Source organism: Microtus oregoni, unplaced genomic scaffold, assembly GCF_018167655.1.
Source record: "Microtus oregoni isolate MIOR12 unplaced genomic scaffold, Mior012 000021F_ref0000039, whole genome shotgun sequence".
NCBI lineage: Eukaryota > Metazoa > Chordata > Mammalia > Rodentia > Cricetidae > Microtus > Microtus oregoni.
The window spans coordinates 12,700,138-12,717,873 of record NW_024543080.1 but is presented as its reverse complement, the minus strand read 5'-3'; the positions used below and the strand labels follow the sequence as shown (position 1 = coordinate 12,717,873).

Here is a 17,736-nt window from a genome sequence, read left to right as displayed (position 1 = left end):
AAATTGAAATAGTTTATCATTATGCCCCTGCACCTCTCAACAGTTAAGTCCTGTCCCTAAAGGGTAAAAGACTTGATACAATTGCTATGGAGTTCAGTGCAGAATATTTATTTTCATATTTTGGTTTATTTTACAAGTATTATTTCTGTTTGCATGTATCTGTGTATCATGTGCATGTCTGTTTGCTTTCAGAGATCAGAAAAATTCATTGAATCCCTAGGAACTGGAATCACAGATAGTTGTGAGACACAGTAAGTGTGCTATGAACAAAAGCTGGGTCTTCTGCAAGAACATACTCAGCTGCTTGTTTATTTCTCCAGCCTCTCTATACATAATTATATTAGATTTTATTTTTCAACTATTTCACAAGAAATGAAAATCCTCTAAAGTTTGAAGATGTCTTTGACTACTTTTTTTTCATAGTGATCAGGAGATTATACACGACAGTATACCCAACAGAGTACAATGAAAGCAGAAAGTACTTAATAACGAGTTGCTATTTGAATACATAGTAATCAACTCGAAGAAACACAAAAATTAAACTTTTTAAATATAGTTGGCAAAAATGTTTTTGTATTCTAAGTAAGCTGTATTTATAATCTCATGAAGGACTCCTGTGTGTGCTTGGTACAAGCCTGGTTTTATGTGTATGAGTGTATTGTTATACCACATCTTTACAGTACACTAAAAAGATTTTCATGATACCAGACCACTCAGAGTGCTCTAAATACCATGTTCTGGTGGACTAGTAACAAAAGACAAATGACATATCACAGTGAATTTAGAAAAAAATACAAATGTATCAATCACAAATATGAAATATGCATCTTTGTGCAAATAAGTTCATAGGATGCATGCCAATGAGATGAATGACTGAACATACCAATAACCTAGAAGCGCTGCCTCTGAACTCAGTTAGACTTCGATGGCTTTAGAGAAAACACTTAATAGAACACATTCATGTGGAATGACATTAAGTTTGCATCCAGAATTGGCATATAAAAGCAAACTTAGAGCTGGTACCCAGATGATCGTCAGGCAGATGACACTCCTCAGACGAGTCAAGAAAGGGAATACAGTATAATTGGTCTGTGTCTGTCTGTGTGTGTCTGCCTGTGCTCTGTGATTATGCCTGGAGGTGGCACACTTTTAATCCTTTTCTTTTATGAATAGAATCAGAAATTCTGGTTATGGAGTTTGTGAAAATTCACTTTAGCAAGAAAGACAAGCATGGATCTATATAGAAAGCTGAAAAACACAAGATTTCCTAAGTAAATTGGGAGTGTGAGGATCATGAGAGATGGGAGGAAGGGAGGGGGAGAAGAAAAAATGAACAGCTCATTAAAAACAATAAAAAAGAAAAGGTATGTTAGCAACAAATCATGAGTAATAGTTAAAACCAATAATGTCAGAAAACACTGGGAAGTGAACAGTAAAAACTGAATATGTGAAAAAATACCCTGTGTTAACAAGTTTGCTTGCCTACTAATGATATCAGAGGATGGTAGAACTTTTAAAAATGGAGGTCTGTTAGCAAATCCTTGGATAATTGGGGCCATGAGTACGAAACGTCTTGTGGGCCCATGTATCTTCCACAGCCTCTCTGCTCCCTGGATAATGAGAATAGTATTCTCTACTCTATTCCTCACATGGGATGCCAACAGAGGCCTCACTTCTGTTCATCTAGTCATGAGTCGAGACTTTTTACACAGGGAGGAAAACTCATCTTTTCACACATAAGCTAATTTTCTTGGCTATTTTGTTGGAGCAGTAGAAAATTGAGTGAGAGGCTCTAGAATATTCCATCAACCACTGTTACAAACTCTTCTGTAGAGCTATACTCAATTATTTTGTCAATATTATAATGTTAAAAAAGAAAATGAAGAAAGTAGTTATACCTTATGCCTGGCTTTTGTAAAACTAAGCATGCAGCAGGAGACATGTGAAATGGATGGGAGAATAAAAGGACTGGAAGACAGGAAGAAAGATTATGGAATGCTTTTATCTGGATCAGACAAATATTCGAATCATAAACTCAGAGCTTCTTTACATACCTTGTCTGAGTTTATACAAGAATCAAGAATGTTTCCACCAACACGAGGGGTTTTTGGGGGGCATGACTCAGGGCCTCCACTCCTCAAACTGAACTATTTTCCTCAGATGGATTCAGGAAAAATTAGAGGTCATTGGTTTCAGTACTGTAACCCCTGGTGACCACACCGTGTTCCATTTGATTGTTTCAATCCAATCCTCAGACATATGGCCTTGACTAAGTTAAATGAACCACAAAATAGAAAGAAGAAATAAAATAGTGTGGAAAAGGCTGGGGATTTTAAGGATAGGAAGGAAATAAAGGAGTGTGTAAAGAGGAAAAAAAATGTAACACTACGTACATGTATAGAATTGACAAAATACAACTACATAATTAAAATATAAAGTGAATATATGACAATAGTAAATGCAAATGATGGTAAATAAACAACAGATATAGCTATAGAATATTTTGGCCATAGTAAAATGATTAGAATGCAAATTCAGAGCACTTAATATTGATTGTATCATTCTTGCTAAAGGTAATATTTATATGATTCATTGAACATAGAGAAGTAGATCTAGTCCCTAACTAGATACTTTATCCCTGCCAAGTTTTGTTTATGGTACATAGAAGTTATTTTGAACACTACCAGAGGAGAAACCAAATTACAAGTTGTATGATCTATAATGGTGACATGTCTGATTGACATGTTGTGATAATGGAGCTAATGTTGAAGGAGTAACCAACCACTATCTGGTTGGATTTAAGACCTAATCCATGATATGTAACTCATGCCAGATGCTGGCTAGCTAATAGCCCAAGACTGGATAGTCTATAGGCCTATATGAAAATCTAGTGCTATTGTTATTTTAAAGGAACAGAGCAATGAAATGACTCCTAATGCAATTCTGCTACACCCATAGCTAACTGTCTCTCTCAGACATCATCTGAGATTATTATATTTTGCAGTTCATGAAAACTAAGGCTCAGGTTCACAACTAAAAATTTTTCACGGAATGAGAAACCTTGAAACACTTATTCCTGAATGGGATGTCTTTAGCCATCGCCTCCCCACAGCCTCAGAAAGCTATGAGAAAGAGAAGGCAAATGCAAATACAGGAACTGTTCTCAGTCATGTAGGGATGCTCACAACAGACTTTTAAAAGAAATTTGAATAGAGAAAAGTGAGCAACTAGTTGTACTACAGTGTACTGAATAGTTTTGTGTGCCAACCTGACACAAGCTAGAGTCATCATAGAAGAAAACTCAGTTGAGGAATCACTCTTTGAAATCAAGCTGTAAGGTATATTCTCATTTACTGATTAATCAGGTAGGACTCAGCCCATAGAGGTGGTGCTATCCCTGGACTGCTGGTCCTGGGTTCTATAAGGTAGATTGAGCAAGTATTTGGAAGCAAGCCAGTAAGCATCACTGTGTCATGGCCTCTGCATCATTTTCTGTACTGGGACCCCACCTGTTTGAATTCCTATCTTGACTTCCTTTAGTGATGAACAATAATGATGAAGTGTAATGTCAGGAGCCATTTTCCCAAAGATTCTAGCAGGAACCATTGTCCTGGGGATGTTTGCAAAGAGCCCCACACCCCAACTGTATTGAGAACTGTTTGATGGCACAACCCGCCCCACACCCAACTATCTTGAGAACTATCTGTTGGGGGAACCTGCCCCACATTCCAACTATCTAAAGAATTGTTTGTGGTTGGAATCACAAAAGGAACAATTTCGCTTGCATAGAGAACACTAGGTGTGTCGACTCAAGACCTTTGCTGCTCCATCAAGATCCCTCCCTGTCCTTGACATGTCCCTGCCCCCATCCCAAGCCAAATTCCTCATTCAAGGGCTATAGAAGCCACAACCATTCAGCTAATAAAGTGGGACCTTGACAAAAACTCTGCTTGGTCTCCTTCCTGTCTCCCACCCACGTCTTTTTCAGATAGCGCCTCTTCGGGGACCCTGGAATAACTGACCCGCTGGGCGGGTCACAGTGTAAGCCATATAAACCTTTTCCTCCCCAACTTGCTGTTTGGTCATGGTATTTTGCCTCAGAAATAGAAAGCCATACTAAGACATCCAGTGTAGCAAGGGTCTTCTAGTTAGAAGATGACTCTCTGATAACTGTAGGGGCATATAATCTCTACATACGTTCTACCTCACATAAAACACTTCATGACATTAGTATTTTATTCATTAAAATCACACTACATTTGTTATGACCATATGTTAGATATAAATACTATGTAAAGGGCTGAGTGTGTCTAAATGATATATGGCTATGAAAGGAAGTTTAAGTTAGCTTATTAGCTTGAGATAATCAAGGTGTGTTAATAGAGTCATCAAGTATCTCATGTTTCACAAGTGAGAGGACTAATATCAACAATAGAATCTAAGTATTTCCCATCAAATTCCTGGTTTACAGGATCAGTTAAATTTATTTGCTTGTCCTTTAAATAAATGAGACCAATGTATGTCGAGACTTGTGAAATACCGAGTATTGGAATGATTAGATAAATAAAAGAATCTAAGTGACTGGAAATTTACTTCAACTACTAAAAGCTTTATTGCTAGCCTTTTCTGAAATATATATGTCTGCTGAAGTCTTCCCGTGCCCATCTCTATTTGTTTCAAACCAAATGTACACCCTTGTTAGGTGGGTAACAACTAATAGAAAGCAATCCTCTTTGGCCCAAATATCATCCCATGTGTTCAACATTCCATCTGACTCCTGGGAACCAATTATCTAGTTAGTAGCAGGGACAAAATATTTCTAGAATATAACTTTTCCATGAATCTATAATTAAATTTGAAAAGTCATGGAGAAATAAGTATGAGATTAAGTTTTGTGCATTCCTAATAAAGAAGCATGTAAACTTTGTATTCAGCATGCTATAAATATGGGACTGTGGATTATGCACTACTCCTTGGAGCTGGCACAGGTATTTAATCTTTATCAATTAATTTAATAAATATAAAATGAAATGTGGTCCACCGCGAATTTCTTAATTTACCAATGAAAATAAATCTGATGACTCACAAATAGTAATCTTAAAATGCAATTTGGTTAAAACCCTATACAATTGCACTGATTGCATCTCCTGAAATGTCGATAAGATATTTTCTTCATAACATCAAAGAAAAAATAAAAGGTCAGTACAATTTTTGAAACTTTCTTAATTTCTGATATCTGTATTTTATGACACATAATTTGAGTTGTACTGAAATAACTTCCTGATTGCTCTAAGGCTCAAGAGAGGAGAGGCAAATGCGATCCATGGCATCTTATCGGGCAGAAGAAAACTATGAATCTCATAATAATCAGAGGAAGCTGAGCTGCAAAATATGCAGATAGCTTGCATGCCTGGACTAGAATAACAGGTCTTCTGATCTGTACTAGCAAGAATTTCAAAATCCGAGGAATACACATTCAGTGATTAACTTATTCATGACTTCTCAATACTTTTCCTACTTGGTTAAGCTATTGTACCTCACAACCCTTTAGCTGACTAGAAGAGCATTTTAACTTGATGAAATACTTTGCAATATAATCCTTTATTGTACATCATTAATACTTCTGGATTCAATTACACATTGTTAGTTATTTCTGGATATTCTAGAGAAAGAGAGAGTTGGGGAATTATTGAATACTAAATTATAGGTTAACCTCAATTCCTGTAGGTTCAAGATGTCCATAATTAATTGCCTGAAGTAGATCCAGAAAATGAAGCTCCCACACTATAGAGAACCTTAGATACATTGCTGACTGTCTGAAGAGTTTAAGGGCTTGAGAATCACATATGAAATAAGAGATCTTTTACTGAAAGTTTTCACCTATTGAAAGTAAAATTCTGTACTTTTGAATATTAACAAGAGTGATAGCTATATTCTTTTTGTCAATTTGACTATATCTTGAATTAACTAAGACACAAAAGTATGGAACACCTGTGAGGGATCGTTTCCCTAATTTGAAGTTGGAAAATCAGCTTCTGATATGTATCTTTTAGGTGGGAAGACACACTTTCAATACAGATCTATTGATGTGGGAAGACCTGCTTCTAAACTGGACCATGACATTTGCTGGAAGCCTATACAAGTACCTGGAATAAAGGAAAGTTTTGCTCATTGCCAACTTGTTAGCAAGTCTATTCCTTCACTAGCATTGGAGCCTATGACTTCCAGATTCCAGCGTATGCTGAAGACAAGGTGAGACATCCAGCCTCTGGACTGAACAACTACTTGATACTTGTTTCATTCATAGACAACCATTGTTGGATTAGCTGGACAACAGCCTGTAAGTCATTCTAATAATTCTTTTTCTATTTAGAGAGATTCATTCCTTAACTTTCATTACTATAGAGAATCCCGACTAACAAATTGAGTAATAATTTTGATATGTTATTTAGAAATAGCTGATTATTTAGTATTAAAATATATGTGCATGTTTTAGAATTTTTAAATCCTACTTTAAATATGGCCATTGAACCAATATTTAAACAAAATAATCAAGGCTATAGTATGTGTACAATATTTTGTGAGCAGAAAAACTTTCAAATTAAATTATTTCAGTAGAATATTTTGTTTTAATGTATTACTGTGAAATGCATATTAAATTATATATGTTCTAGATTTTGTAAAAGGATAAAACTGAAAAATGTTAATGTCATAAGTAAATCTAAATAAATACCTGAGAGAAATATTGTTACATGGAAACCTCTGTTAATTTAGTTGCTTCTCTATGTGCTTGCACACAGTTATAACTGAATGCATATTCAGCCTCTCATTCCCTTTTCAGTTTGAAAGAGAGCTCATTATGTATTAATCCATTCAGATTTTACTCTCCTACCATGCTCCTCTACCCACGACCAAATCTTACTTCCTTTGTCTTACATCATATTTCCCTTGCTTTTCTCCTTCTCGTTTCCATGAGTTACTTTTCTTGACCAAGAAAATCTCACTGGAAGTATTTAGAATTACTGCTTGTTACTTTACAAATACATTTTACATAATGTTTAATATAAATCTATTATTTACTTTTTTCAACTTTATAGTTCATTAAAACAAATGCAAACAAGTATCACTAATATTTAACTTTTCAGACTATCAGTTTTTGGAAAATGTTTTAATTTTTGTATAAATTTCCATACATTAATCATTTTTATGTTTTATAGACATATTTGGGTAATCCGTTTTCATTCCTAGCTTAATGCAAAGATTCATATTGAATAACCATTCTTCTTTCTGTATTTTTACCAAATTCATCCATGTTTTAGTAGCACACAAAACATATTGATTAGTAAATACCAGAACATCTGTTGAGGCTAGTACAATTTGTAATCTTTTAATCACAATATAAACAAACATTATAGAAATCAATCCTTTGAGAAATTTAAATTTTAAGTTAAGATTAGTTAAAAAGTATTTTTATATAAATTAAACTGAATACTTAGAAATGTAATCATAAAATCTAAATACAAAGCCCACTTCCTGTGACATTGAAACTTAATGATGCTTTAGCCATGGTAGCACTAAATAGAATTCTTTTTAAAAGTTTCTTTAATTCACATTTTAGGTGGAAATGAAACTTATTTAATGCAAATTAGTGACACGGAGTAAAACAGTGTTTTAAACTTAAGGAATAAGTTTACAGTGATTTTATTGTGGGTACTATGGCACGTAGACATAAATGACATAAATATCTCCTTTAATGACAAAAAGTACGAACTACAGGATTGATATTACATGGCTACTAGGTATTAATAACTTCCTTGCCATTTTACATATTGAAGGTTGAATTCACAAACATTGTACTTAGAAGATGCAAGTAAGTCAGAAAACTACAGAATATTGTTGGCTGTTGGTAATGTCCATAAAATGATAAAGGTATTCTCTCATAGAGCTTATCACTAAGAAGTATCTTATAAAGATGTTAAGATAATGCAAACCACTAAATTTTCTCACAAGGAAGAGCATCTCAGTGAGTTCTTATTATTTACAAAATGATATTGTGTAGCTCATTTTAGAATCAAATATTGTTGGGAGTTAAAGATTTTACCTCAGAAGCCTGAGGCTATAGCATTATAGTCTGCATTTCTCCAAATACAGATGACAGTTCACATTATTGAACACTTGTGATGGTTAATATGACCGCAGTCATGTGCAAGCCAAGGGGCAGATTTCAATGCTTTCTTATACTGAGAGATTTTTGATCACCCAGTGAGTTGACGTCTTAGCACAGAACTGCATGCTGGTTAATGTAAAGGAGAACACAGAAGAAAGAACAAAGGAATCTTCAGCTCAAACAGGCCCGTGTATCTGCCTCTCCAACATTGACATTTTTATAATTCCAAGATTGCAACTTGAAAATAAATGTGGTTTGAGTTTTTATAGCACCTAACAATTATTCTATTTTTATAAGTGGATGTGGCAAAAAAATGATGCATATTTGAATAAAATTGAAAAAATAAAGAAACGATTGTTATCGCTTGTAAAGAAAATGTTGCTATGCTGTGAAGCAAGAAACAAAACAACAAATAAAGCATACTATCCAAACAAATTTTAAAAAGAACTCTTGACATTGACAAAGCAACAAAATGTAGATTTGAAACATAAAACATACTATATATATATATATATATATCATATAAATGACAAGTAATAGGTATTAAAGGAATTACTCCAGAAATGTATGTTTAATGAAATAATTATTTAAAACATGCCTCTCTCTCTCTCTCTTTTCTTTTTTTTTTTTTGTCAATGGATGTTTGCACTTAGAAAACATTCTCTTTAAGGTAGACTAAACTTTGAAATATAGTTTCTTTTAAGACTTGACCTTCTGCATGCTGAGGACATTCTCTCATAGGACTTCGTCTGTTAAGTCCTGGCTAGGGATGCAATTGGCAGAACGAATTCTAAAACATATAGTTGGGTTGGACATGACACTTACCTGCTTGATTCGTGGTTACATTTACAGACACATACTGCTGGGTCTCTGGGCTCAAGTCGGAAACTCCATTCACTGCCCCAATTTCAAAGGTATAGTTTGTGTGAGCAAGAAGGTCCACCATCATGACAGAGGTATTTGTCAGGCCGATTTGCTGGGGGAGGTACCTGACATGATCTCCACACTCCTCACACACCCCTGCATGGGAGTTGCACTTCTTGCATGCAATATAATATGACACATCTTTCCGTCCACCAGTGTCAGCAGGCGGAATCCACTCCAGAAAGACACTAGTTTCATTAACATTTGAGATGGCATTCCGAGGAGCTGAGGGGGGTCCTGGTTTGCAAAGTAAAGTGAGAAAACATATTTAAGATGATATTCATTAGTGTCCTTTATCATACTAATTCCTGGCCCGGAGAAAACTAAATTTATAATTAATATTTATGTCCTATTTTATAATACTTTTTAAAAATTAAAATTTTAGGAAAATGGTGGTATTTATGCAACATAAAAATCATCATTTACTTTTGCCCTGGTATAAGCTTATTTAATAGAATCAGATGTTTTATTAAATAGATGTTCATAATTATGGTATAAATTGATGTATTTATAGAAATGTTACATACATGTTTATGCTTAAAAACATAGTAACTATGTTTGCTTAAAAGCTTTCTAAACTGCACAAAAAAAATCCAAGTCTTTGTACACTGAATACTATTTTTCCCCATTGAAAGTCGGAAGTAACTATGAAGTCTCTGTTAAACAACAGCATTGGTAAAAGGAGAACTTTTCTAGAAGGCTCTTGACAATAGATTCTACAGAAAAGTAATTGGATGCATAGAAAATGAACAGAATTTGAAGCTCTCCTGAGAGAACACAGCACAGGGATAAAAGCAGAAGGTCAAGACCACTGTTTAGAAACTTGGTTCTTTCACTTACAGCAATTCAACATCAGAATTTTAACTGAGGTTGGAAATTCTAGTAAAGATGATGCAATGTGAGTAGAAAGCGTTCGGTGTTATGGGATATTTTCAATCTTGTCGTTTACCACCATAAGAAAAATACCATGCAATTAAAATACTCTAATAGATGCATCATCTTAGACTAATACAGTGACAGCTTCTCTAATTTTATGTAGCTTTTATCACACATTTCATTTTTACACATGGACAGATTTGATTGCTTAAAAGCTTTCTCGTCTAAATGAAAACAACAGTCAATATCATTTTATCTGTTTCACAACCTAATTATTCATGTACAAAGAGGAAACAAAATGAATTTCTATAAGTTAAAATTTTAAATGTTTAAATATTTAAATTTTAGTCAGCCTTAAATGTTATGTGATCATGTGTTCTCAAACAAGCTTGCCCTTATGTTTGTTTGAGACTTAGTCTTTGTGTAAGTTTCAAAGTGAGTAACTCTGCCAGACAAAGATCTCATCAGTACATGTCCCTAATAGTGGTGAAATGGAGTCTTCTTTTATTTGAATAAATTATAAACATGAATTAATCTTGCTAAGTTAGTCTAACATGTGTGTGTTCCAAATAAATGTAAGTCTCAAATTTTATTTCAACCTTACATAACTCCACCATCTTTGATGAATATATTTAAAGGTAATTTAAGAAGAGAACTGGTGTTTAGGACAGTTTTACAACTACATATAAATAGAACAATTCTGTATCTAAGGTCTTAGCTTGCTTCCCTCAATCATTCCCAAAATGTCCATCACAGAACCTTAGGAAGTATTATATGCATTCATTCTTCCACATTACTATTTCAACAGCCACTTTTTAATCCACAAATATACTTAGGATAGGAATAAATGTATTATTATTTATTACAGACTTTGGATTATTTAATAGAAAAATTTAGAGATAGTATAATTTCAGATAAAAAAATGGGCTTAACATTTAAGAAAGAAGATGAAACAGACCTGAGGCATGTCAAATTCCAATTTATTGCTAACAACTGAATTCTACTTGCATTTGTTTCTTTGTTCTAAATCAACAAAAGTATGGTTTTCTTTTACTTAAAACTCTGGTAATAACACATCCACAGCTGTGGGTCACACATCACCAAGAAAACAAAGTTCAAGTGATACTACAAAGTAGTAGTAAAATTAAAGGATTCAACTTAGCCTACATCTAAAACATGCCACAGTCTTAACAGTTGTTAAGATGTGTGGACCGTGGAATAGCTGAGAGAAGGATTCCTGGCTTAAGTATATTCATCAGATTCTTGGCTTTTTTTTCTGCTTGATTTTGTTTGATAGATTCCTAAAACTATGTTCCTAGAATTTATATCTTAAAAGGAATTTCAATCATAAATCAAGTATAAAATGTCAATGGCAGAACAAAGCTCAGGCAAGCCATGAGGGGATCATGTGTGGCTGTGGTACTCTGAATCAAACTGAAAACAGACACACACACTCAAAGTGATACTAGTAAAAACCACTCCTTTGAACACAATAGTAGAAATCCACAGAGCTGAAGATGGAGAAAATATGAAATCTGTGTACGTTAATTCCAAAGGAGAGTTAAGAAATTCTTACCAGCAAATCAAAGCCTTCCCTTAGAGTCCAAAAATAAAAAAATAAACAGAACGTACATTCATATTTATGCTAAAAATGTAAACTATGGCTGGATCAGTTAAATCAGTCTACAAATACACACCTTTGTGAAATGTATGGAATGATCTGGCACCATATTTTTAGTGTGTCCTTCTGATACACCCATTTGCTGTTTGTTACAACTTACATCTTACATATTAAACACTGCTTGAATTCCACTGTAACAAAATATTTTATCATTCCAGTAAACTATCACAACAAAAGTGTGTATAATACTCTAACTTATTGAGAAGGTATTTCATAGCTACTAATCATTTGGTCAACAAAATCATTACCCTTGGTTTACAAAGAGTGATTTTTCAGTTATATATAAAACTCAGCCACTGAAATTTGTTTAAAATCAACTTGTGATTATTTTATGTAATGTCATCAATACTATTTTCTGTCAATAGATCAATGAAAAATGTATGGTCTCATGAACATTATTTAGTGTACATATACTTACCTGGTAACTAACTAATAAAGTGAAGGCAGGCCACAAGTGGTACACATTGTGAAGAAAGATATATTCACTTTTCTTCTTTATACTTACTTTTTCTCACTTATTATAGGCACTTTGCTAGTGAAAAACATCTACAAGTATAGTCACCAAGCAAGCAAATGATGGGGAACCTTGTTAGCCAACCATCTTTAAGTGTATAAATAGCCACATTAGGTTTCCACAAATATATTAAAATTAAATATATATATATATATATATATAAAATTTGGTAGATGTGCATTTATGTTCTACAAATATTGATAATAGTGCTTAATATATAATCTATACTGATTATTTGATCACACGTAAAGCTTTTATAATGGTCAATAACTTTAACTAAAAAGACACATTGCGGTTGCATGAAAATCTAGATTGAAAGTTGGGCTTTATATAGTGTTCTCATCTGATTTGCCACCTTGATTGTCATGCTCTAGGACTGTGCCTTTATATTTTGGCAAATGACCTCTCTCTGGATAGCCCCACAGTTTAGTCATGTAGGCTAGAAGTTGTTGAAGCTGTGATTTGTTGTGTAAGTTCAGAAAACTGTCTTCAAGGGAATTATAGAACAAATCTGATGTGAAAAGATAAAAAAGATTTGCTGAAGTCAAGTATACTAAATTAAACCACAAAATAAAAGGAATTGTTTATTAGTGCCTTGGATGTTGAATTTGGAGTGAGGGACTAGGATACTTCTGACAGCTTATCATAAGAGGACATTTATTTTTCAGTGCTTACCCAAGGAATTTAAAATGTGGAAAAGGACCTGCACTGTTAATGGGAAACATGCCTTCATTAGAGGGGCCTGTTCATAAAACACAACAGGCTCCATTATGCTTTTTCTACAAACTGGTGAAAGGGGACATCACCAAATAGCCACGGGGTTCCTTACTTGTGCATGCCATTGTGGGCGGATCAGATTCCCTCCTGAAATAATCCTTTTCACAGACACAAGAGGTGGAAGCTTCCTCATGGGTGTAACTGTGAGGTGGACATTTGCTGCAGCTCTGGCTGTGAGGAGAAGCTTTGAAGAACCCAGGTCTGCACACTGTCAAGAGAAACGAGAGACTAAGCTTTTTCCTGGGAACAGAAGTAGTGCTTGCTTGTGACTAAGGTATTATTTTGACAAGCATATACACAAGCTACAGAGAAGGCAGTCTTTGCACCACTTTCAAGAATTTTCCAGACGCTCCCTGATCACACATAGCAGAGCATCCAGATAATCAAATATTCAAATTAACACACATGGAATGTACGTAATTTAATATTCCTATGCTACTGGAGCTTGAAAGACATTATTGTTTTTTAAAAGATACATACTTGTATGTGTTTACAACAGAAACAGTCCAATAGGTAGAGTTGTGACTCTTTATTAGAGAAATCATATTAAAGAAATACAACTTTCATATATAATTCTAGACTGGTATGGCATATAACAGTTTCCAACTTTTATTATTAAATTTGTAAATTAAGGGCTATGGAACTGGCACAGCAGTAAGGTACTTGTCATACAGGTATGAGGACTGTAGTCAGGGTTTCCACAAAACATTGATGTGCTAGGTGGGCTTGGTGCCATGCTGGTAATCCTAGCGACTTTGAGGGGATATGGGCAAAACTCAGAGCAAAAATGGTAGCTAAAATAGCTAAAAATGTGGCTCTGAATTCAGCAAGCAGCGTGTCTTTAACATACAAGATAGAAAGTAAATAAGGTAGTGTAGTTCAATCTTGGGCCTTCAGATTCAGGAACACAAACACAAGAATGAGTCCATACATATGCAAACACACAAATGCACACATATACACGCTCCACTTACAAATACACAACATGTTTGAAAACTTGATTAATGAGTATATACTGAAAGTTTCCCAAGTTTTATTATAATGCATGATTATCTGAAATATTTTCCATACAATATAGAGGCTTCAAGAGTATCATATTTTTGGCATTTTATTGCATTTTAAAGATGTGTTTTGGGTCACTTACTAACTCGGGATTTAGGTATCTAATACAATAAATACTATCACACTACAAAATTTGTAATAATTATAAAAATGAAAAGCAAATCTTTTTACTCAGTTTTATGTTCAGAGAAATTTTCTCAGTGTTTCATCATGTCAGGTGTCAATAAGTGCAAGGGATACTTAAATAAATTGGTGATACAGTCTGAAGACTGCTACTACATTGCATAGAATCAAATAGAAATCATTTTCTAGTATTTGTTTTAACTTCTTAGGTTGTGTAAGCTTGTTTTCATGAAGTGGATCTTTTACTCTGTGCATGCAATCAGAGTTCATGTACTTCCCCTCCTCAATGGCTTATAAACTCCAATATCAATATTCCTCAGACTTTGGTCAATATTAAGCAACTACACTGAGGCTTTGAATAACCGGCTTATTTTACTTGTAGCTAATATATTTTATTTTATGTTTTCCCTTTTCAAGATTCTCTACATAGGCTGAAGAATGTTTATTAAACTATCTATGCAATTTTGTTGAAGCTCATAGAGGCATTTATATTTCAATGGGATAGACATAATGAGCTCTGGGTAATTTTCATCTGCTATGAGTGACCTCAGGTTTTAGTAATCCATGCTGAGGCTTTCTGCCATCACTCCGAATAATCAGGAATTGGCAACATAAGGAGGTACTATTTTTTTAGTCCATCTAATTATGGTGATAGTGAAGCCTTAATGCTCTTACAAATTCATAGCGAATGTGAAGGCATTTGAGAGATAAGAAGAGCTTTCTGATAGCATTAGGACATTCCAGTAGTTAAATGATTAGAAGATTTAAATATTATTTTACTTATAATAGGATTCCTTAGCTGCCAATAGCATAATTAGCTGTTATCCAATTTTTCTTCTTTTATCCTTTCAGTACAACCATTTTCATTTTAAACTATTTGCTTTCAAAGGCATGAAGTGCAAATCCACATGTCCTTCATATCTGATTCATGTTTTATTGAAGAATCCTCTTTATATTTTAAAAAAGTCATTATATTTTTAATTATATATATTTTTGAAATATAGTTATATTTTATTCATTCTTTATATTATTACATCTTGACCAAAGTTTGCCCTCCCTCCACTCCTTCTAGTCCCTGAACCCCCCTTCAACTAGATCCATGCCTCCATTTCCTTTCAGAAAAGAGCAGATCTTCTGCAAATCAACCTAACATGGCATATCAAAATACAATAAGACTAAGCAAACATATTCATATCAAGTTTGTTTGGGGGTTCTAAGAGTAGGCAAAAGAGTCACAGACAGCCCCTGCTCCCACTTTTAGGAGTTACACAAAACCCCAAACTACAAAATTTAGCATATATGCCAAGGACCTAGCTCAGACCCATGCAGGTTCCCTGAGTGTTGGTTCAGTCTCTGTGAGCCCCCTATGGGCCATGGTTCATTGAATCTCTGGGCCTTGTTTGTGTGGTGCCCCCTGTTCCTCTGGCTCCATCCTATACCCACCTCTTAGGAGTCCCTGAGTTCCGCCTAATGCTTGACTATGGGTCTCTACATCTGCTGCCTTAAGTTTCAGTGGCTTGCAGAAACCTCTCTGATGATGATTATACTAGGCTAAAGTCAATGGGTAGAGCAGTGTATTACTACAAATCATGTCACTGACTTTTTTTTTTTTTTTTTTTTCCCAGTCAAGTCTGGTGCTGTTCTAGGTCTCTGGGCTATCCAGCCTTTGGTTCCTGGCCATTCAGTGTCAAGCATAGGCGCCCTCTTCTGGCACGGACCTCATATTGGAACAATCATTGATTCTCTACTCCCACAAATTCTGTGCCACTATTATTATCCCTGAACATCTAGCAGGCAGCAGGTTGAAGGTTTTGTGGCTGGGTTGATGTCTTAGTTCCACTACTGAAGCCTTGCTTTGTTACAAAAGACGGTCGGTTCAGGCTCTGTATACCCATTATTAGGAGTTTTCTTAGGGTTACCCTACAAGATTGCAGGAAGTTTCTATTGCATCAGGTTTACCCATAACCTCAGTAATGCCCCCTTATTCCATTAATCTTTCCCATGACTCTTTCATCCCCTCCCCATTATGATCCTTCCTGTTCCCATCCCCACGTGCCCCCCTGGCTCATCCGTGAGATCTTATCATGTGTGCGTGTGTGTTTGTGTGTGAGTGTGTACACAAATGCTATGGTTGAGTGATACAAGGTTAGAGAACAACCTCTCTCCATCTCCTCACCAGTGTGATCCCTCCGTTCCCTTCCCCATAAGCCCCCCCCCCCCAGTTTATCCCATGAGATTTTATCATGTGTGTGTGTATGTGTGTGTTGGAGGAGAGAACTTCTTGTTGGTTCCCAGCTGCCCTGCTGGGACCTGAAATAATCACACAGAAACTGTATTAATTAAATCACTGGGCCATTAGCTATAGCTTCTTATTGTCTAACTCTTACATATTAATTTAACCCATTTCAACTAATCTGTATATCAACACAAGGTCATGACCTACTAGCAAACTTTCAGCACATCTATCTCCTGCAGGTAATGGTGTCTCTTTGACTCTGCTTCCTTTGTCCCAGCATACAGCCGAACTTTCCCTGCCTACTTCAGTTCTTCCCTGCCATAAGCTCAAAGCAGTTCCTTATTCATTAACCAATAAAAGCAACACATCTACAGAAGGACCTCCCACACCATGTGTGTGTGTGTGTGTGTGTGTGTGTGTGTACAAAAATTCTATGGGTGAGTGACTGCAGGTCAGCGGACAACCTCCCTCCGTCCCCTCCCCCATGTGATCCCTCCTGTTCCCATCCCCACTTACACTCCCAGTCCATCCATGAGATCTTTTCATGTGTGTGTGTGTGTGTGTGTGTGTGTGCGTGTGCGTGCGTGCGTGAGTGTCTGTATGTGTGTGTGTGTGTGTATACAAAAATGCTATGGGTGAGTGACTACAAGTCAGAGGACAACTTACAGGACCAATTTTCTTTCTCTAGCCAGTCTCTTCCATATCACTGCTCCAATGCCTGTTTTTAAGAAGTCCATTTTAACACAGATACTTTTTTATATGACAATGTTGCTGAAGCCCTATCATGTAAAGTATCGTTTGGCAACAAAAAAAAAAATGTGTGTGGCAATGTATGGAGACTATGGGAGATTATATTGAATCACTATTCAGATATATAACTATGACATGAAGACTAAGATATTGGGACAAATATTGGAATAAATGTATACCACCCGCAGCTATGAAAAAGGCTCCTCCTATCAGACCAGTGAGATGACTCAATCGATTAAGGCTTCTTGCACCAAGTCTGATAATCTCTCTCACTCTTAATTACATATGGTTCTGAGTTTACCTTCAATACTTTATATCATTCAGTGGTGTAACAGTACTGTGAATTCAATAGAAATATTTTGCGTGTTTGATTTAGGTATTTTCCCAGGCTACTGTTATGTGATGATCTTCTCAACCTGGCAAGTGGAGAAACATCAGCCTCCATTCACCACAGATATACCATGAATGACACAGACTTTGTGTTCCACATAATGGATTTTATTGAGACATTTAGTATATATCATGTAAAACACTGATGAGATCCCCACCAACACTTTAATAACACTTAGCACCCTGCCTTCTTCTGACTGCCTTGGTTCCATTTTTATAATAACATTGGTTGCTTA

The 17,736-nt window shown here is 35.3% G+C and overlaps 1 protein-coding gene across 7 annotated transcripts in view; it reads right to left on the bottom strand.

Moving 5' to 3' along the window:
• The window catches only part of Epha5 (EPH receptor A5), a 288,480-nt gene that overhangs the window by 124,257 nt on the left and 146,487 nt on the right, over nt 1-17,736 (bottom strand). For 4 of the 7 annotated variants that reach the window (XM_041671225.1, XM_041671227.1, XM_041671226.1 and 1 more), the window contains exons 4-5: nt 12,992-13,147; nt 8,993-9,328 (exon numbers count right to left, since the gene is read on the bottom strand). The exons of 1 other annotated variant lie outside the window; for it this stretch is intronic. In XM_041671225.1, the coding sequence (XP_041527159.1) occupies nt 8,993-9,328; nt 12,992-13,147 (492 nt within the window). The remainder of the gene's footprint in view (nt 1-8,992; nt 9,329-12,991; nt 13,148-17,736) is intronic. 2 more of the 7 variants (XM_041671229.1, XM_041671230.1) reach the window with 1 other exon arrangement.